The following is a 20,835-nucleotide window of genomic DNA, read 5'->3' as shown; positions in this document are numbered from 1 at the left end:
CCGCGGGGAGCGGAAGAGGCGCGGCCACGGGCTCCGTGCGGCGGGATGGCGGCGGTGCCGCGGTGCGGGGGGTGGCGGCGGCCGGGGATCGTCCCGCTGCGGCTGTTGGCGTTGCTGGCGCTGGCGGGCGCGGCGGGTGCCGGGCAGCTCTCCAAATGGCGGGTCCCGGTGCCCATGGTGAGTGCGACGGCTCGGCCGCCTACGGGGAGCGGAGGCCGCGGGTGCGCTGCTCGCGTCGGGGAACGTGGCGTTGCCACCCGTAGCCCCGCGGTCCGCCTGGGCTCTTTCTGCCCAGATTGAGTCCCGGTCGGCGGTGGCCGCAGGGTAGAGGGAGGCGGCTGTGTAGGCGGCCCGGACGGAGCGGCTCCGTGAGGCTCGAGGGGCCCGGACTGGGGGCAGCGGCCCTGCGGCAAAGCTGGGGCCTGGCGTGGGGAGAGACGGGCCCGGCGGGAAGGAGCGGGAGACGAAGGGATTTCCGTGCTGCTTTAATTCTCTCTGTGTGAAACTGCGGGGGAAAAACTGCGTTAAACTCAGTTTGTGGGACCGTAGAAGGGAGCAATGCGTGTTTCCTGTGAGAATGGGAGCAACATTACCAGAGTTGGGATGAACGCTCCTGTTGATTTTAAGCGTGAAAGTTTCCGTGGTTGGATACGGTCCAGACCTTCTTATCGGCAAGAAATTGCAAATTGATATAATAAACGGTCTTGAAATTGATTGAGTTTTGCGGAACGGCAACAGAAAAGTCTCTCAAGCCATCTTTGAGAGCAGATCGAGGGGGTGGTGAAGCATGACTTGAAAATCCAGTACAACTGGCTTCTGATTGTCATTCACTTCCATTTCAGTATTGATTTAAAACTCAGAGTAGAAAACAATGTGGAAACTGGGTGACATGAAGCCCTCTGATTTTCTTCATCTCTTTTTACCTTTCCAGGGGAAGAAGTTCTTTACCTTTGGGAAGATTCTGTTCAGCAACACCACCATTTTCCTAAGATGTAAGTGGTCCCGAGTTCTTATGCTGCACGTGCTCTCACTCTGTTGTTTCACATAGCCTCTACTTCACATTTTGGGACCAAAAGACCGTGAAGCATTTAATGGCACTGGCTGAAATGACAGCTTGTTTCCTGTCACTGGGTGAAAGCTGCAGCTCAGGTCTGATTGAGTTTGAGTACCGTGTTGAAGATGTTGAAGATCTGTTTTAGCTACAGCAGAAAGGGGGGATGGTTCTGTTCAGGCAATGTAGTGGAAAGGGTGAGATGGGCAATGAGAGTACTATTTCATTTCAGGTAGAAGGTAATGAGGCGTGGGATGTGCTTAGCTTTGCAGTGAGGTGTGCTAAATGGCTCCAGTTAGAGAGGGTTTGAGCCTTGACTGGGTGAGGGGCTGTTTATATCGCAGAATCACTGATGGGTGACTGCTGCCTGTGCTTTGAGGTTTTAGAGGAGACCTAAAACTCTGGAACTGGTAAAAGGGTGAAATTAAGCACTAAGATAGAGCTTTCCTGAGGGCTGTTTATCTTCCTGATCACAGTGTTATGAGTGAGCTACAGAGCAAATACCTTTGCAGCCTTCATGTTTGTTCTTTCTATTGTTCTGTCCAGGGCTTTGGACTACCCAGATCAGTGCCCTAAAGAGTTTCTATCAAAAAGCCTTGATCTGTAAGCACAAAGGCAGTGCTGAGATGGAAACTAGGTGATGTAGGTGACTTGTGGAAGGGGTTAACTTTGCAAGGGTGACATCTTTACCATGCATTTCTAAGGGGTTGTTTGCACCAGTTCTTAGTGATGAGAGGGTGAATCTTTTTTTTTTTTTGAGTTTTTCTTTGTACATTTAGTACTTACTGTAGGGTTTAGAACTAGTGTTGTCATACTGATACTGCATGTAAGGTTTAGGTTCCCACAACAAAGTGTGTGGTAAGTCTAGTCATGAGGTGAACGGCTGAAATAACCAGAAACTAAGAAACTGAGAAAAAAGAATTTGTTACAAGTCAGATTAGTGGCAGAACTGGCAGTAAGAATTTAACCTTTTGGCTCCTGATGTAGGCTGCAACTATCATGTGCTGTCAGCCTTTGAACAGGAGTAAAACTTTAATGTTCTCTGGTGAAGACATCTATTTTACATACCATGTGTTTAAAAGCTTTACATTAACTTAGATTAGCTCCTGTATTTCCTCTTGCCTTTTCTCTTTCCCCCTGGGCTGTTTCTTTTGTTTTTTGTGGTGTATTCTGTGTGGTGGTATCTAATACTTTCTTCTGCTTTTTACTTCTAACTGGGTAAGCTGCTGCAGTTGTATAGCATTGTCTGTAATGAATTTATTTTATCTGCTGGTTTTCTTAAGTTGATTTCTGAAGACATCTGGTTTCCTGTCTAGTATCATACGGGAAATCCCGCTTCATCTATAAATGAATATATAGAGTTCATTTGAGTTAAGTGTTGCTGGTTTTGCTTGAAGGCAGAAGAACTTTGATTTCCTTGTAGCTGAATTCAGTAAATGCCATGGTTGCCTCTTCTGTTCTGTAAGAGTATTTCCTTTATAGCGTTCCTGTGGTGATTGCCTAGATCGGTGCATTATTCTGGTCGTGTTCTGTTTTGCTTTTAGTTGACATTGCTGCCAAATGCAGATCTTCAGAAATTCTGTCTGTTTTTAATAGATGGGAAAAGACATTCAAAATATCTTCAAAATAATTTTCTCTGTTTGTAGCACAGTTCTGAGGGATTCCTCATATGGTCAGTTGTATCAGTGACGTATCTGTCTCTTGAGAACTTGTCATATACCCACTCCATTGTAAGTGTTTGTTGCTTTTTAGTTTCTCTGTTTTGCCAACTGCAGCATTAGGGCTGTGAGGAGAATGTACGCCTTGTTTTCATGCATACCAGAACGTGTCATAAGGAAACTTATTTTTTAGTGATTGCATTCCTTTTTTTTTTTCCCTTTTACTTTTTTTTCCCTCTCTGTTTCCAGCATTAGGAACCAGCTATTTGTAGCTCTGCATAGGCTTAGTTTAGTAGTCATGTGGCTTAAAGCTTGGTTAGACAGGATTCCTTGGCAGGGTCTCTTAGTTTCTTTTCCACCCCGGCCCGATCTGTAGTCAGCAGAGGAAACATTCACTGAAATTTCTGCATCTGTAACAAATTTGTGGATATGTAGTCTGAGATAATGTTCATTGTGAAATTGTGGTGACAGCTCTAGAAGAAACGTGCTGTCATTTATTTTGTTTCGGTACATGCTGGCTGGCAAAACCCAATTACAATCATTTATATGGCTTCTGAGACTGAGTTTATACATGTGCAGTTTACCTTCTGAGTGTCAATTTTTCTTCACCAGGATTTAATTTGCCAATGAGATTTGAGAAACAAGAATGATGATGAAATCTTTTTTGATTAAATGTACTATTACTTTTTGTTGTTTATGTGTTTTTCCTAAAGGCAGCGTTGCAGCTTTGACAGTGACTTAGTGTGGGGATGGTTGTTCAGTTGTGGAGCTTCACCTCTCTATCTATTGTATAGATGATAATATTAGTGTGTTTTAGTATTGGTATATTAATATTACCTATGCAGATTGCCCGTTGTATTAGCCTGCTGTATACTGACACAGAATCATGGATATATCTTGGAAAGGGAAATAATTTCATGCACTGTGATCATTTGGAGTCACTACTGTCATCTTGTTTGCTTTTTGTCATTGCTGACACATTCCTGGTTATCTTAAGGCCAAAAAAAAATCCAAATGATCTTCAGCTCTTTAATGGAATTAATGTAATTTTACAATTGAAGTCTGTTTCTTGTATGCTTTTGTTTTTTCACTGAGCAGTAGTGGATTATTTGAGAATAATGTCCTTCTGTTGATTTATTTTTTTGTGTTTAAACTCAATTACTGTAGTTTGGTGCAGAATGGAAAGAGGAGATTTATGTAGGAAAGATACCTTATATGTTGTTGTCTTTTTAGTTGAAGGTGATGAGAAGTCTTGTGATCCCTCCCAAGTTTACAATGTTACATGGTACTTAAGATATTCTGATTGCTACAATGAAGTCTTCAACTTTGGGGTAAGAACTATATATAGAAAACATGGGCTATGGTTTTTGTAGGTATGGGGGTGGGAGGATTGGAGATTGCTTATTTACATCCTCCTTTCTCTGTTGGACTAAAAGAGAGAACCAACTTCTGTGTCAGTGAGAAGATGATGGAGAGAAATGAATCTTCAGCTTTTGGGTATTAATGACCTTTTTTGGGTAAAGTGGATGGTGGATTATTTGTCAGAATACTTTGAAACCCAGAAGTTGAAATAAGTGTATCAACTCTAAACTGAAGCGTTTGAGTTTGTCAAATGAGAATATTATTTACAAAAGTGCTTAATGGCAACCACTGGGAAAAAATATTTCCATGTTTAGTCTTAATCCTGTTCTATTCACATGTATGTTATATGAAGTAGTAGTGATTTATGAAATGCATAGTATGTGTTTCAGGTGTGGTAAAACACAGCTGTGTTTTATGTTTGTAACGCGTTAACTGTGACAGTTGTAACTGCTAGCCTAGCACAATACTGAGGTACTTAATCTCTTCATAATAACATGGAGTTTATTCATATAGACTTAAATTTGTGCTGGTTGCTTTACCTCCCCTGCAGGAGTAGATTTCTTTATATATATATATATATATATATATATATATATATATATATATATATATATATATATTTTAGTATTTATTCATACTCAGACCGCATGTGTGTGTGTCTATCAGTATCCTTTTTGGAGGGAAAAGAATCCTACATGGCCTTGGTGGCTTCTGGTCTATTAAACTTCATTCAAGAGTTTATTTACAGGGAAGTTTTGATGCTTTCCAGGTCTTGCAGCTGCCTATTCAGATAAAACATTTGATATAATGAATGCTAATTTGATTCTCATTTCTGTTTGGCAGGAAGAACAGGCAGAAAGTTATTTTGGGACTACATCTGAAGAGCATCCGGGTTGGTCAGGATACTACGCCACATCTTCTCTTCTCTTTCCAAATTGCTCCAAACTCTTCAAGCCCCAGGTATGGGCAGAAATTTTAGTTTGCCCTATTCCCTCATATAACAGACAGATGACATTAGATCCTGTTAAATGAGGATCACTCACATGAATATTGCTGTAGGTTGGGGAGTACGTAAGTTTTGTCTGTTTGTGACAACCAAACTGCAGCAATGACTTCTTAATTTTTGCTTTACTTTTGACTTGCCGTTCAACTTATGGCCCACTTCTTTTTGCTTGTGGTTATGTGTTCTGTATTTTGATTAGCACTAAGAGCTGAGTTGCAGAAGTCCACTGCTTGATGAGTAACCATGTGCATCTCTCACAATAGAATGAATCTCCTGCTGAATTTGGCCCAGTGAAGGGCTGGGATAATTGGTTAAAAGGGGGGGAAAAAAAAGCAAAATGGTGGTTGAAACGAATAAAATGGGGAAAACATGAAAGACAGTGCCATGTAGCTTTGTGAAGAAATGTTTAAACAAAGTCTCTGTGCCAGCTGTATAACACTAGAAGCTGTGCAATCACATTAATGGTGGTGTCAACATAACAGTCTGCTTTTTTATGATGTACTTAAGAATTCAAAGCAAACTGTGTGGTGTTGTGTCTTTATTGAACCACTCCTGATTTAGACAAGAGGGTGTGAATAGAAAATACTGGGAGTTGGCTCCCAGCTATTGAACTAGTTTTTTGCCTTTCCTTAAGAAAATGGCTTGCCTGAAGGTGACTTGAAAAGGTTTTTTAATGATCTGTTTTGGGCACCTCTAACTCCTTTGATATGTGAAGATGACTTGAAAGGAGTTTTTTAATATATATGTATATACTGCCCAGTTTTTAAGTTTATTAATATTAGAAATGTTTGTCAGATAATTCTTTCTCAAAATCAGGTTTACTGTTCTGGCAGTGATGTCACGTTAACATACAGTACTTATAAATGCTGTATTTTTTTAAACTTACAGAATTTCTATAAAGAATTTGTTCATCCAGAGCCTCTCTCACCTGAGAAACAAGAGGTATGTTTTTTCCTTTTAATGGATAGTAGTGAAAGAAAGAGCTTTGATATCCTGACTTACCCATTTTCTGTTTTATTCTTAAGGGCATGAAAGAGAAGAAAGAGAGTGGAGGAAATCACACGATGGTGGCAGATAAAACTGTATGTGTTTCAAGTTCAAATGCAATTTGGAATCCAGTGTTGTAGGATTTTTTTCTTTTATAAAAAGAACTAGAAATTATCTAGTGGTGTTTACAGTGGTAGTACAATTTTGTTACGTGGTTTGTGTGATATGTTTGTTGTGTTTTGCGGGGACAGGTGAGTATGAAGGGGAGAGGATATTTTGTAAGACTTTGATTTGCATTAGTCTGAAAATAGATTGGGGTGGTAGGGGGAAGAGAAGGGGAGGGAACTGACCATAACTATATTGCTATATTTATAATGATTCTTTCATATGAAATGTAGAACTTTAACCATTCAAAATGAAGGTGTGAATAATGAAAATGAATTTTAAAAGACAATAATCGAAAGAATATATCAGCCTTAAGGTAAAGTAATGAGTGTTGTGAGAGATCACTAACATTTAGAGATTACATTTGTTTTCATCTTGACCTATTCAGTCCTTTAAAACGTTGTATGTAACGAAATGAATGATTTCTTTTGATTTTCAAATCTGTTAGTGTTTTTATTACATGTTATGTTCAAGTCTTAACCAGGAACAGTTATCAGAATAACTTCTCATTGAATTTCCTGGATGCAAAAAAACCAAACAAACAAGTGTTTCTCTTCCTTTATACTTTTAACAAGGCCATCTAGCTAAAAGGTAATTGTGTTGTGAAATAAGGAATCAGGGCAGCAAAAGATTCATGTATTTTAAAGGAAAAATCGTTTTTATTTTAAGATTGGTATGTTTTTAACTAAGCAGTTTAACATCAATCAGTATTAGTGTAAACATTTTTGGTGCATAAAATTCTGTTTTCTTTAGGTTTTATTGTCAGGAGGACTCTTTAAGTCCATGCTTTTCTTATAATACTGAAATTGTCTTGGAGATGCCATAATTAAAACTCTCATGCTAGGTCTGCTTTGGTCTTGTAAGCAGCACATGCATACACAGTCCTAGCTTTTACCTCAAAGCTTCTGGTGAACAATTGCAGTTTTTGATGTGGCTGGAATTGCCTTAGTTGTGGAACTAAGTTTTGTGTACTGGAACTCAAAAAAAACCCAACCACTTCTGATTTTATTTATTTATTTCCCTATGGTGCAAATACTTAATCCGGGTAAGCTTCCTTGCTCTTAATTTACTAGCAATATCTGATTCTTAGAAGTATGAGAGCTGTTTCAGAGGCAGTAGTAGTTTCCAGAGGAAATGACTAATAGGGAATTTTTAAAATTCTCTTCAGCTACGTCTTTTATCTTACACTGTCAAATTTAGTCTTCCCAAGAGAGCCAGGTTGTATGTAGGTGTCTTGTTGCTTTCAGGAGTCAAGAAGCATTTCTGACAATCTTTATTCCTAGACTGACAACAAGGAATAGCAGCTTTGTTGGTTTGCATTACCTTTGATATCACTCTTGAAATAGGACAGAATGCAATTTCTAAGTAAGCCCTGATCGCCTTTTTAGTCTCTTAATGGTTCTTCTGGATTCAAATATAGGCAAATTTCAGATTTCTAAAATACGTCTCATAAATGACTTATAAATACACATCAGATGTTTGTTAACAAGCTTAAGGACCACGATCAGATGAACTTTATTTTTATATGGAAGACAGCATACATGTATGGAGAGCGTACTTTTGTCTATCTCATGTACTATTATGTTTTTCATATATTATTTACATGCAGACATTTCATTTTCAGGCAATGAATGCTGTTATTAAAACATGGAGAGATGGGCCGTATATATTTATTGTGCAAATTGGAGTTACAGCTCTGAAAGATTCTGCTAACAAACCTAAAAGAGTGGAGAGAACAACACCTGCCTCAAACCCTAAAGAAAAGCTCTTTACAAGTAAGACAGCTAAAAAAGAATACTGCTTTTTTTATGTATACCATTCTGACTGATTCCTAAGGTACTTATATATATTATGTATATATATATTATGTATATATGTATATATATATATATATCTTAGTTAATTTTTATAAATTGTTGCATTTGACTTAACGTAGACATACACAGTGCCTGCCAAAACTCGTCTGAATATAATGTGATTGATAGTGGTTTGATGTTCTTAAGGCTTTCAATCTATCAGCTTAATGATGGAGGTAGAGAAAATAACCAAGTAGTTCAATTTTGTGGTGTGGGGTTTTTTTTGTTGTTTTTGTTTGTTTGTTTGTTTGTTTTTTAATTAAAAAAAATGAGACCAATACAATGATTTACATTAATAAGCTCAAATCATGTAGAACATAAAGGTCATGGTTGTCATTTTGAAATTATATTATCCATATGCTGGTAGGTAAAATACAATTATCCATATCTTAGAGAAGATTTAAAGTTCATTTAAAAAGATAGTATGTGTGTTTTCAAACCTTACTGTTATACATTAATCCACAGCACAAAGCCCTGTAACTTGAAGTGCTACTGCAAGTTACTTTGTCACAAAGCATATAATTTTAATAGCTTTAATATAATTTAATTAGTTGAATATGTTACTAGTCTTGCACTTGATTCCAAAGTGAAGTTAAATTTAAAGGTTTCTTCCATGAGAAGATGTGGGTTTTCTTTATGCTTGAGTAAAAATCAATTAAGTGCCTTATAACCTGGCTTCCCACATTTTCTTCCTGCTCAGATTTGTTATTGTATTATTTTTTGGCAGTGACAGTAGAACTCAAGGGGCCATATGAATATCTATCACTTGCAGACTATCCTCTGATGATTGTGAGTAAAACAGTTTTTCTATCAAGTTGTCAGTCAGGATGTGAATCTCTGCTAAATACTCTCTTTCCATGCTTAAGGGTGACGAAGCCTGTGGCTTTGAAGTACTAATTTGTGAGTTTTTCTTGTAGTACACATGGAGTAGGGAAAACAGACGTAGATATCAGATACTTGCATATGCTGTTAATGTCTGCCTATGGATTGTTTGACTTGATGACTGTCAGTTTCTGTTGTTCCAGAAGGTATCAGTATCATTAAACTGAGCAATTTTACTGACACTCTTGTTTTTTCCCTTAGTTCATATCTTAGAAAATTCACTCTTCTATTGTTTTGTTTACAGCTACTATTTCATTTATCATTGCTTTGTTCTCTTATAGTCTCATCTTCCTTCTTCCACCAGTTGTCTTCCACACCATGAGGAGGTCCTCAATACTGCTTAACAGTGAAAGCATAATTGAGCTACAAAGAGCGAATTCCCCTTTTGTTCAAAGGGATTGGTGACCTGATTGATTCTTGCTTCTGTCAAGGAGACTTAGAAAATAAAAACTTATCTAGTGTAGGCAGACTTTAGCTGAGAGTCAATAAGAAGTAGGATATCTAGACTGTCTTTATTGGCAAGAGTAACCCGTAAATAGGAGAACCTCATGGTGTTTCTGAAACATTTTTTACTTGCTGCATAATTAAGAAGCTTCCAGCAGTTCTGCTGACTTGTAATTCATAGGTGTGAATATCCCTGTGTGGCAGGTCCAGAAAAAAGTCTCTGCTTGTTTCTGTAATGGAACATCTGAATTTCAACTGGCATGTTTAGATTCTTAACATTTGAACAGTGTGGGTGCTTGGGCATGAAAACCTGTAAGGATCAGAAAACTGTTCTAAGAGACATTCTCAGTTTGTGCAAGTTGTAAAGGATCATGTAGCTAACTTCCCTGCTTTTCTGTAATGGAATGTTTGAATTTACATGTGCGATTCTTCAATTGTTATTTTTCTTTCATCTAAGTGTACTACTTCTTGCTTCTTTTTGTATAATAGTTTTTCATGGTGATGTGTATCGTGTACGTGTTCTTTGGAGTTCTGTGGCTTGCATGGTCAGCCTGTTACTGGAGGGATCTCCTGAGGATCCAGTTCTGGATCGGTGCTGTTATATTCCTGGGGATGCTTGAGAAAGCAGTTTTCTACGCAGAGTTCCAGAACATCCGCTATACAGGGGAATCTGGTAAGTGGCAGTTGCAACTTGTACTTTCATTGATGGGCACAGCACTAACTACTTGTGCTAACACATACTGAATTGGGGTTATGGATGAATTTTAACTATATGATTACTTGAGGATTGCCTCAAAATGGAGAATATGGAATAGAGTTTCTGAGTGTCTTTTAATATACTGTAAATTCTTTTTATTATCTCTTGACAGCCTGTGTTCTTCTAAAACTAAGATGCTGGGACTAAAACTTCTGAGTGTAGTTCTTCAGGAATATAGAATGCTAGATCCTTTAGGTATTCACTGTAACACTCATTTGAGTTTTGAAACAGGACTTCTGAAGTGTAGCATGTAATTCATCTCTTATGGTTAGTCTTGGAAAGAGACTTTCAACTGCTTGTTTATTGTGACATCATTGCCAATAACCTTTGGCTTTCAGCCAATAATCTGATAATTCATCATAAGCAAGTCTCTCTCAAAAAAAGCCTTTGGGACACCTTTGTAGGATGGAAGCATACAAATGAAACTAAGTAAAACTTCATTATGACTTTTTTAACTAGTCACATCATGGTACGGGAGGTTTTATTGGTTGGCTTGTTTGGAAGATTGCCCAGGCTAATACTGTGAATAAAAAAATTTATGGATCTTTACTTTCTGCTTTCCTTGGACTTAATTTTCACTTAAAAAAGAAAACCAATAATTATTTTTGACAGTAAGAGACTTAGGTATTCTGAAACCTTTCCGAGATGTAGGTAATAAAAGCATTATATATTTTAATAGCCTACTTGCTGCGAATAATAGTGTCTGCCCATATACTACAACCATATGCAGTAGTCAATAAAATATAAATTATTTTTTTATAACCTATCTTCTTCTTTGCTTTTGGTAGTTCAAGGAGCGCTAATACTGGCAGAACTGCTTTCTGCTGTGAAACGTTCACTGGCTCGAACTCTGGTCATCATAGTCAGCCTGGGATATGGAATAGTCAAGTGAGTAAAAATCTGTTTTTCTAATAATTTAAGAAAGTATTAATTTCCCTGAGCTTTGCAACTTAAAAGATAGTTGCTTGAGTAAAGTGGTTTAAGTCTCCAGTCTTCACGTGTCAACATAGACATATACTTTCACGTGGTGATTACTCCTTTTTTGCATTCTCGCTGAGCCACTGCTGAGCTCATAAATCTCTAGCAGAGATCTACTTTAGGAGGCTTTTGCTGCTTATCTGTCTGCCCCCAGCTGTGTTATGTAGTAAAACAGTGTCATGTGGCACTGAGATCATCTGTCAAGTTTGGGGTGTGTTGAGGGAACTGAAAAAGATGAGGCCTGGGACTCCTTGAAATGGTACTAAAATGCCAAGCAAGTTAACTGTTAATGATCACTTCCTTAGCCACATCAGACCAAAAGACCAAATAAATGATAAGCATAGGAGCACCACGGTAAAGTGATTCTGAAGATCTAGGAATGACTTGTCACAAGAAGCTTTTATATATGTGCCTCCTGCCTTATGCTGAACTCAAGTTGATGTGACTTCCTTCTTCTCCTGTACTAACGATTAACTTCACTTTGTTTTTTTTACAGGCCTCGTCTTGGGGTTACTCTTCACAAAGTAGTGATGGCTGGAGCCCTTTATCTATTATTTTCTGGCATGGAAGGTGTTCTTAGAGTCACAGGGGTCAGTAACCGCTGCTTGAATTTTTCTTACGTGCTACAGGTTCTTCTGTCTTAAAATTAAGTGCCAAGGGAGAATACCAGAGATTCTCCAAAAGAACTCTGGAACTCTGGATGTGGTTTATTGACAACTGTTTATGCATTTGGATGCATTTTTTGTGTATTTAGAAATCGTTTTCTTAATTTAGAGATTAACCAGGTTCCAGATGCTGTTGTGACTTTAGATTAGGAAGGAATTTCAGGATGTAGGGCCAGTTTCAGACCTAAAGGTGATTCATCTGGCTATGAATGTTTCTCTTAATTTTTTGTTTTAAAGAAGAAAAAAGTAAAAACAACAACAACAAAACCAAGAAAAGCCAGCAATAAACAAACCAACATTTTATATTTGAGGCTGTGCCTCAGGAAGTGTTTGTGAGTTATGCTGATACTTGCTTCATTCTAGAAGTGCGTATTAGAGTATAAATTACTGTTAGCGTCTTGGGACGAGATACTTAACATGTCATATATTTGGTACTTTTTCAGTTTTTCTATGACACTGTGGCTCTGATAGCAAACTTGGCCCTGTCCTTGATTGATGCCTGTATTATTTTGTGGATATCCTTTCATAAACTGTAGAAAGTTACAAGCTTGTTCACATAACTGTTTGTCTAAAATTTTAGAAGCAGTAAAAAATGACTCGCTTTGGTTATTTAGGACTTTCATAGTTTCTTGTATACTCAAAAGGCAACTTTTGCAATTTTCAGTCAAACCCATGTAGGCATGGAGTTCTTCCCTGAGTAGTGTACAGGATGTAATTACTGTATTTCTAACAAGCTGATTGCTGACTTTCTATAACAGAAGTGGCCAGACTAAATCTTTGCAGCAGTAATCTTAACAAAGGCTCTTGTTAATGCTGCTAAATTGTCTTAATCTGGAAAACTACTTCTTGCCTTGCTGATGGAGAGTTGGGAACTGGCAGCGTGCTGTAGTTTGCTTTTGTCTTTTGTAAACCCCTCTGCATTGAGTTGAACACCTTGTTCAAACGCTTGTTTCTGTAGTAAAACTCAGAAGCATTGTGGTGAAGTGTCTGTGGTTTCTCGTAACATAGCCTGACACTCCTTGCTCCTGCACCTTGTCTCCTTTTCAGTTTGTTCTTACTGGCTCTCTCTTTGTCTCCAGGCCCAGAATGATCTTGCCTCCTTGGCTTTTATTCCCCTGGCTTTCCTAGATACTGCCCTGTGCTGGTGGATATCCTTCACTGTTTTACTTGGTGGGGGGTGTGTTTTCTGTGGAATTTGTTTTCTGTTTGTTTGTTTTTTTCAGGGAGTGTTTGGTACAGCTGCTATAGGTTGACCTTCTGTTCTGCTGTGAGTCTCGTCTGTATTTTAGAGGGCTGCGCTCTTGGGTGTGTGTCTGGGTGGGGGCCATTGTTCATAATACTTGTGTCCTCTTTAAGTTTGTGTCCTGCTTGTCCTCTTAGAGGCTTTCCTTGACTTTATTTACATATTCATCAGCTTGACTCAAACAATGAAACTGCTAAAACTTCGAAGGAATGTTGTGAAACTCTCTTTGTATCGGCACTTCACCAACACACTCATCTTGGCAGTAGCAGGTAAGCAGTGTTAGCTGTTTTGAACGTGTAACTTGATTTGCTCACTAAAGCAGATTTTGAATGTAGTAACCATTCTGTAAATGTAACGAAAATACTTGTCATTTCTGTCACTCAGCCTGTTTCTAGTAGTTTGTCAAATGTCATATTGATGCTTCAGAGGCAGTGGATCATTAGTCAGAAAGTTAGTAAGAGCTTATTTTACATAAACAACAAAGCAGCACATTCATTTAATTGCCAACTCTCATTAAATTCCTTGCGGTATCTGGTTCTTAGCCATTATCAGTGGAAGGAAGCGTCACCTCTTAAACCACTGAGAGCTTAGTTTGAGCACTGGGAGTCTTATGTGTCAAGATCTGAATGATTTAATATTCAGGCAGATCAGATGGTTCAGGTACTGCAATGTAGCTTGTTTGTCAACCAATAATGAAAGTATTGTATGAAAAGCAGATGAACATAAATATAGTAAATAGGGATGAGGATTTTGGTTAAATAGTAAATCCTTGACTTAAGCCTTGTGTCTTCAGCTATGCCTACACTTCAGTATAAGGTCAGTTCAGTAAGTCAGTCTCATGTTTGCTGAAACTAATAGTTTACTTGCCAAGAATTTCCCTATTCAAGTCTTCGCCCTTCAGTTGGGAAACACAATCCTGTTAGTAATGTACAAACAGTAGCATATTTTGTAGTACTAAGCAGTTTGTTTGTTTTAATCTTGCAGCATCCATTGTATTTATTATCTGGACAACCATGAAGTTCAGGCTGGTGGACTGTCAGTCGGTGAGTTTATATTGAATGCTTTCTGTGGTTGGTACCTCTTCTGAAAAGCTTTAATATGTTAGTCTGAGAGGTGAGATTGAGGATTCTGGAACAGATTTTTTTTTTCTGTGGATTATTTCTAGAGCAATAAACATATGGTAACATTGTCACTGTTGTAGCAAGTGAGCCCCTTTGTCACATGTCTGTAATGCATCTTTGGAAAGAGCAGAAAACTTGGACTTTCTTCCCAACAACTTCTATTTGTGCTTCTGTTTTCCTTGACAGGACTGGCAGGAGCTATGGGTGGATGATGCTATCTGGCGCTTACTGTTCTCAATGATCCTTTTTGTCATAATGATTCTGTGGAGACCTTCTGCTAACAACCAAAGGTTCAGCTTTTCTTATCTCTTTCTAAAAATACTGTTTTGGGGAGTGCTCGGTTATCCAAAGTAGCCCCGCTGGGTGATTTTAGTTGCAGTATACAGATCCATAGCATAGTAACATAGGATACTAAGCAGCATATGCAGAATTAGATGTGAGAAGTCACGTAGTTAAAATTCAGTCTCTTCCTGATGGTGAACTTATTTGAAGTTGTTCGAACTCTTGTTTATGTGGTTGAACGTAGGTCTTCAAAACAATATGCTACATAGAATAATGAAGAGATGTTAATGTTGGGGTAATAACTCTTAGGTGGCAATACATCTTCTTCTAAGTTATCTTTCTTTCCCTCCTAAAGGTTTGCTTTCTCACCACTGTCTGAAGAGGAGGATGATGATGAGCAAAAAGAGCCAATGTTAAAGGAAAGCTTTGGTAAGAGCAAAATTTCTTTTCACCTGATTTGTGTTGGAGATGGATGTCTGGGGTAAGAAGTCTTTCTGTCAGGGGGATAAGAAATAAAGTTTGTTACTGATGTAGAACTGGAGGATGCAATTGCCCATTGCAGAAGATCAATGGCTTTGCGTTTTGCATTTGCACTGCCTGTTTAATCCTGCTTTCAGATGATGCTGAACACACTGCTGCTGTTGTTGTTTTACCACATCCACTGGACTTTTTTTTTTTTTTTTTTTGTTTAGTATGAGCAAAGTCCTGTTTGCATCCTGCTCAGAGATCTCTCAAATATTGTTTCTAGTCAGTGTGTTAGTTTACAGTTCCTCTTTTACAATCTGTTTGTATGATTCTAGTTATTACCTGTTCTCTAAACTCTGCAGAAAACATCATAGAACCATAGTTCAAACATTGGTTTGAAAGGAACCTTAAAGACCATCTGGTTCCAACATCCCTGCTGTGGGTAGAGTTGATGCCTGTTTGATCAGGCTGCTCAGGGCCCCATCCAATGTAGCCTTGAATGCTTCCAGGGACAGGAGAGCCACAAATTCTCTGGAAGTGAGACTGCCTCACCACCCTCTGAGTGAAGCATTTCTGCCTGACATCTAATTTAAGTCTACCCTCTTTTAGTTTCAAACTATTCCCCCTTGTCCACTATAAACATGGAAATGTCCACTGTAAACATATGGATGGGTCTTGAAGCAGTCCTACTTTATAACACTAGGTGGCACCAAAATCTCTCTCCAACTGTAATAATCATCTCTGCTTGAAATTTCCATACTGTGTCAATTGTTCTTTGAGCAAAACCATTTGCAAGCTTTTTAAAAAGGATAGGTGTTCTATCCCAGCAGCAGTATGTATATCTTAGTTGTAGGAGCTGAGAAAGTATGTATTATCTCCTAGGTGCATTTGCTAAATCATCTGTATTGGCTGTCTGGCAGGCTGGGAGATGCATGTTGCTTCTCAGCTCTTAAGCAAGGCTGGTCAGCAGTAAAGAGGTAAAACAAATTTGGAGAGTTGCATAAAACACAGAATGGCTGAGGCTGGAAGGGACGTCTGGAGATCATCCTGTCCAAACAGCCTGCATCAGGGGGGAGGTCAAATAGAGTAGGGTGTCCAGGGCCACATATAGGCAGTTTTTGAAGATCTCCAAGGAGGGAGACTGCATAGCTTCTCTGAGCAGCCGTATCTTTGATCCTTGCACTGTTTGTGTATGATTTAGAGAAAAAGAATAGAAAACGATATTTCCTAGATAAAATTGCAAAATTCAAAGGACAAGGACATTCAAGGACAATTCAAGGACAAATAAGTATTTTACCTGTCAGGACCTTGGTTACCACAGTCTTTTTTTTCCCCCTCCTTTTGATTTTAGAGGGAATGAAAATGAGAAGTACAAAACAAGAACCAAATGGGAATGTAAAAGCAAACAAAGCTGTAAGTATATCCTCTTTACTTGAAAGAATATAGGTCTGTCCCTTTTGTTTGTCTACCTCCCAGTAGTAGTTCACAGTATGCAAAGCTATCAGCCTGGAAATGTGAGTTTCCTGGTTTGGTTCAGTGGGAGTGTGTCAAAGTATCATGTGTATACAGTGCTTCTGGGAAGGAAGTCTGCCAATGGAGACTTTAGAATTCAGACTGTTCTTTAGGAATGCTTGTACAATCCAGTATAGATAGAGCTGTGTAATGCTATATTCTAATAAAGGATAATACGTTATTCTAGCCAGTCAGTCTAATGAAGTTTCTTAATTTTGAGATTTGTGATTCATTATGGGTGATGTGTATAGTGTAAGCAGTCTGTCGTGAGTGACTGCTTTGCTTAGTAAGCATTAAATAATTACAGAGTTATTACAAAATCTTAAATTGTTAATAAGTTATAGTGGTTTTTTATATTATTATTTCCTGTTGGAATATTGTTTCTGTAATTTGGAAATCACTTTCAGTATTTTTTTCAAGTTAAGAAAAACATACCAATTTGAGAAAAGTGACTTGTTTTCCATTTAATTTCTGTACTTGTATCAGGAGGATGACCTGAAGTGGGTAGAAGAGAATGTTCCTTCTTCTGTGACTGATGTGTGAGTATTTTTTTGTAGTCACAATAAAAGTGGGCTTCTCAGACATCAAGCACTCTAATTTATTTTTTTGTTCCTATCACTTGCATGCTGTGCTTACATAAACAGGTACTGAAATGAGCCTATAATTGGCCTACTGTCTTTTTAACTGTCTTCCACATGGCTATACAGTTTCTTGGACTTAAGATTTATGGTGCTTGAATACATGTTAACTTACAGAACACTATCTCTGTGAAAACGTAAACTGATTTATTTACACTTCACTGACATTAGAAATTAAGACAATAAATTCAGAAAGCAAAGAACAGCTAAGCATTCTCTTTCTGTCTGAGCATCTTGCTGGATGTAAATCACTGAGTAATTGCATTTATTTCTGTATGTTATTGGAATATTGAGTCATATTTGTGCAGTTCAGTCAGCTGTATACACGGTCTATACTGCTAATGTCAGTTCTCATATTCTAAGAAGATCAGTATGTGTATCTAAATTTTTCATTGCAAGTTCCTGGATTCTTTGCATTCACGCATTTGAATGGTAAATTTTGGCAGACTCTTTAGATTTAAGAACAAAGCTCTGCTGCCATAGTACTAGGCTGGTATAAGCTAGAAAGGGTCACTCTGAGGTGGTCTGCAACAGGGCTTTCTGTCCTTGAGAAGTACGTTGATTAGGGTTGTGAAGAGTTGAGGTCCCTGCACATAGATGGAAGGTCTGCTGTGTCTGAAAAAGGCTACAATAGCAGTGTAACCTGTGTGGTTTCATAGGAATATTTTTTCTTCTTTACAGCATGGTCCCATTTTCTAAATGTCTTTAAGTATGTCTTAGCACTGCTTCTGTATTTACAAAATAACTGTTTTGTAGTTGCAGTCAGTCTGGTAAGATGCCGTGAATGCAGCTTATTTCCTTGCAACGTGAAAATTGTTCAGTTCTTAATGAGAAGTCAGAAGCAGAGTACAAAATGGTGTTTGAGTTGTGAAGGTCACTGACTACTTTAGCACTTCCTCCTCTTGGTGTTTTTCTCTAATTTTTATGTATTTAACTGGAAGGTTTATCTTCATTATTGCTTTTTTTTTTTTTTTTTTTTTGTCCTAAAAAGCTTAAGGAAAGGCTGAAAACAGTTTCATATATATATATATATATACATATATATATATATATGTATGTATGTATGTATATATGCTCTTAGTAGGGACTTCAGTTTTCTTAACTATTTTTTTTTCCCCTGCAGTGCCCTTCCAGCTCTTCTGGATTCAGATGAGGTCAGTGAACATATCTTTAGTACAAAACAGTCCTCTGACATACCAAAAGAGTCACAAGTCAGCTGCTAAGGACTTGGCTTATTAGAGCTAGTCTCTGATCTTGCCAGTGCAGTAGTAAAACGCTACAAAGGGGAGCATAAGAAGCAGTACTGTAATACAGCTTCTAAGAATACATTTGTGTTAAAGATTTGCTATCTACAGTGCTCAAAATTTTAAGGATGAATGAACCTATATTAGAGAGTACAATTCAACATAAAGCAATTGTTTTTTGGATTACAAGCTCTTCCTGCTGTAGACTGTGTGTCTATGCAGTTTTCTTGCAATTTACTATTCAATTTCACTTCCTCTTTGTTAATTGATTTGGGAGAGATGTGATGCTGTGGAAAAGCAAATTAAGTAGTTTGGAGAAAAATATCTTTGATCAGCATTGTGAGTAATTAATAACTACTTTTGTAACATTTTGTTGCAAAGATATTCATAGCATTGTGGTACTGTAACTTGTAATGTGAATTTGAAAAGCACTATAATATATCTAGAAATTAAATGTTTGAAATAGGAGTGGAGCAGAAGCAGAGTATGATCCATCAGTGACTTAGGGAGAGCTGATTTCACAACAGTGAGAATTATGGTGTGGGCATGTGTATCAATCATGCGTGAATGACGTGACCTTTTCATTCTAAAAGTAGTGGTATATGTGCTGTAAGTTGTGTTGAAATACATGAGTGTGTATTGTGAACACGCATAGCATATCACTTTATTTCTGAGTAATTTACATCTACTGGGAGCAATGATAGAATCGGAATTTCTTATTTTGCAGGAAAGAATGATTACACACTTTGAAAGGTCCAAAATGGAATGAAGGAGAAGGCTTTTGCGATTGGAATTGGAGACGTCTCTTTTAAAGTCGCTTGGTGGAGCAAGTACATCCTGCTGATTTGTTTCTTGATCTCAGTCTTGGAAGTCTGACACTTTATTGTCACGAGGGCGTCTTGCTGTGAAAGAACTTCACAAGGACACTGATAAATCTTTTGGAAATTTTCAAATTGCGAAGTTGCTGCAAGTTTGGATTTTTAAGCAATTTAAATGTGTACTATTCCAGCACCTTCTGTAACTTTTTTCAAATATTTAATCTGTGAAACTAAAATTCCTAATGTCTGCTTGAGGAGTTTATATTTTAATGTTACAATTGACACTTTAGAGGTGAATTGTCTTTACCTTTTTTGGTGGAGGGTGGGAACAGCAGGAAATAAGCACTGAAGAAACAACAGACCCATATTCTGGTAGATAAGGGCTTATACTTCACGTTGTGTGTCCAATATTAACGAAAGGTTTCAGAGAGAAGCTCCCATTAATGAAGAAAATTAAGATATCAGAAAGGAGATATTTGGAAAAGTTACAGTGATAAGAGTTTTAAATCAAGTGCAATTTTATTCATAACACTGTGTAAGAAAGATTTTCTATTTTAAATGCCATTGACCTATAGGTAACAGTTGCGTAGAGCTAACACTTGCTGTTAGCAAGTTGGCACATCTCATTGCCGGCAATGTGGTGATCGCCTGGAGAAATTATTTGCCCCTACCTTCCATGTGTTGCATGGTTTAATTCAAAATGAAACAAAAAAAAAACAACCAAAAAAACCCAACAACAACCAAACTCCAAACACACTCCTGCAGTGTTCCACAATTGCTTGACTATTTGTGTTAAGCAGTTATTTAAGTAAACATTAAGTAAACTTTTCTCCCTGCACATTCTTCCTCCCCCTCCTCCCCCAAGAAGTCAGCACTCTTCTAAGAGAAGATGGCATTGCTTCCTAGAGGTGTGCAGGCACTGCTGCACCACAAGGCCTTGATGGCGTACACAGGGCTGGGCTATTTTTGTTTCTAGTGTCTGTTTAGAATTGCCTCACATGTAAACACATTTTATGATGGGCTTTCCTGTTCCAGTTGATCCTTGTAGCCGAGATCATTGTGTTTAAGTCAAACTAGAAAAATTCTATACAACTGATGGTTTTGTTTGTTTGTTTTGCTCCTTTTCAAATGAAAAAGGGCTTTTTGATAGTTTTCTGTTTATACTCTTCTTGGTTGTGGAGGCTTTGCATGCAAAACCTTAACATGGAGAAACCCATTACGGACTGTATGACAAAAGCTCTTAATTTGATTTCATACTCTTCTCATCTGATGATTACCAGGTAAGTGTCTGCACAGCTGGACTTCTAGGGAGCTGCTAGACAAACCTCTGTGGGTACTGACTTAGGGACTGAGCTTTTTTTGTTCTTAGCTCATAGCTGCGTCAGCAGAAGTGAATGTGCGCCTCATAGTCTCATAGTCTCATAGTTTCGTGCGGGTTGGAAGGGACCTTAGAGATCATCGAGTCCAACCCCTGGGATTCGAGTCTCCTGTGTAGCAGAGCGGCACTTCTACCACTTGCGCCACAGGGGGGATTCGAACCTCAGGCCCGTACTTCATTCAGCTGTGAAGTCTGATAGCTTAGCTCTTGTTCGTCATCATCAGCAACTTAGGCTGGCTCATGGCACTTTACAGTACAGTAGCTGAGGTGCAAGTGCATTGTGGCTTCTGTCAGCTGTGCTGTGAAGGCAGCAAACCCGGAGCAGA

General features: G+C 38.2%; 1 protein-coding gene across 2 annotated transcripts; it reads left to right on the top strand.

The window, feature by feature from the left end:
• Nucleotides 1–3: 3 nt before the first annotated feature.
• TMEM87A (transmembrane protein 87A) lies at nt 4–20,227 on the top strand. 2 transcript variants are annotated; one of them, XM_015864333.2, is made up of 20 exons: nt 4–177; nt 932–992; nt 3,943–4,040; nt 4,915–5,031; nt 5,963–6,016; nt 6,100–6,156; nt 7,851–8,001; nt 8,810–8,871; nt 9,898–10,081; nt 10,954–11,053; nt 11,640–11,733; nt 12,252–12,323; nt 13,212–13,320; nt 14,036–14,094; nt 14,359–14,462; nt 14,810–14,883; nt 16,271–16,332; nt 16,918–16,970; nt 18,193–18,223; nt 19,041–20,227. In XM_015864333.2, the coding sequence occupies exons 1-20, from the start codon at nt 46–48 to the stop codon at nt 19,080–19,082; spliced, it is 1,716 nt and encodes a 571-aa protein (XP_015719819.1). In that variant the 5' UTR covers nt 4–45; the 3' UTR covers nt 19,083–20,227. The 2 variants fall into 2 exon arrangements, with proteins under 2 accessions (XP_015719819.1, XP_015719820.1); XM_015864334.2 differs by lacking the exon at nt 12,252–12,323 and adding an exon at nt 12,888–12,956 and having other exon boundaries at nt 6–177.
• The last annotated feature ends 608 nt before the right edge of the window (nt 20,228–20,835 follow it).

This window comes from Coturnix japonica, chromosome 5 (genome assembly GCF_001577835.2).
Source record: "Coturnix japonica isolate 7356 chromosome 5, Coturnix japonica 2.1, whole genome shotgun sequence".
Classification (NCBI taxonomy): domain Eukaryota; kingdom Metazoa; phylum Chordata; class Aves; order Galliformes; family Phasianidae; genus Coturnix; species Coturnix japonica.
Note: the sequence above shows the minus strand (reverse complement) of the source record. Positions and strands in the feature narration are given on the sequence as shown.

Excerpts from the sequence above, each read along its gene's own strand:
- TMEM87A (XM_015864333.2), top strand. The coding sequence starts at position 46 with ATGGCGGCGGTGCCGCGGTGCGGGGGGTGGCGGCGGCCGGGGATCGTC. Across the intron at positions 12,324-13,211 it reads ATGCCTGTATTATTTTGTGG|ATATTCATCAGCTTGACTCA; the intron begins ATATCCTTTCAT and ends GACTTTATTTAC. Across the intron at positions 14,463-14,809 it reads CCTTCTGCTAACAACCAAAG|GTTTGCTTTCTCACCACTGT; the intron begins GTTCAGCTTTTC and ends TCCCTCCTAAAG.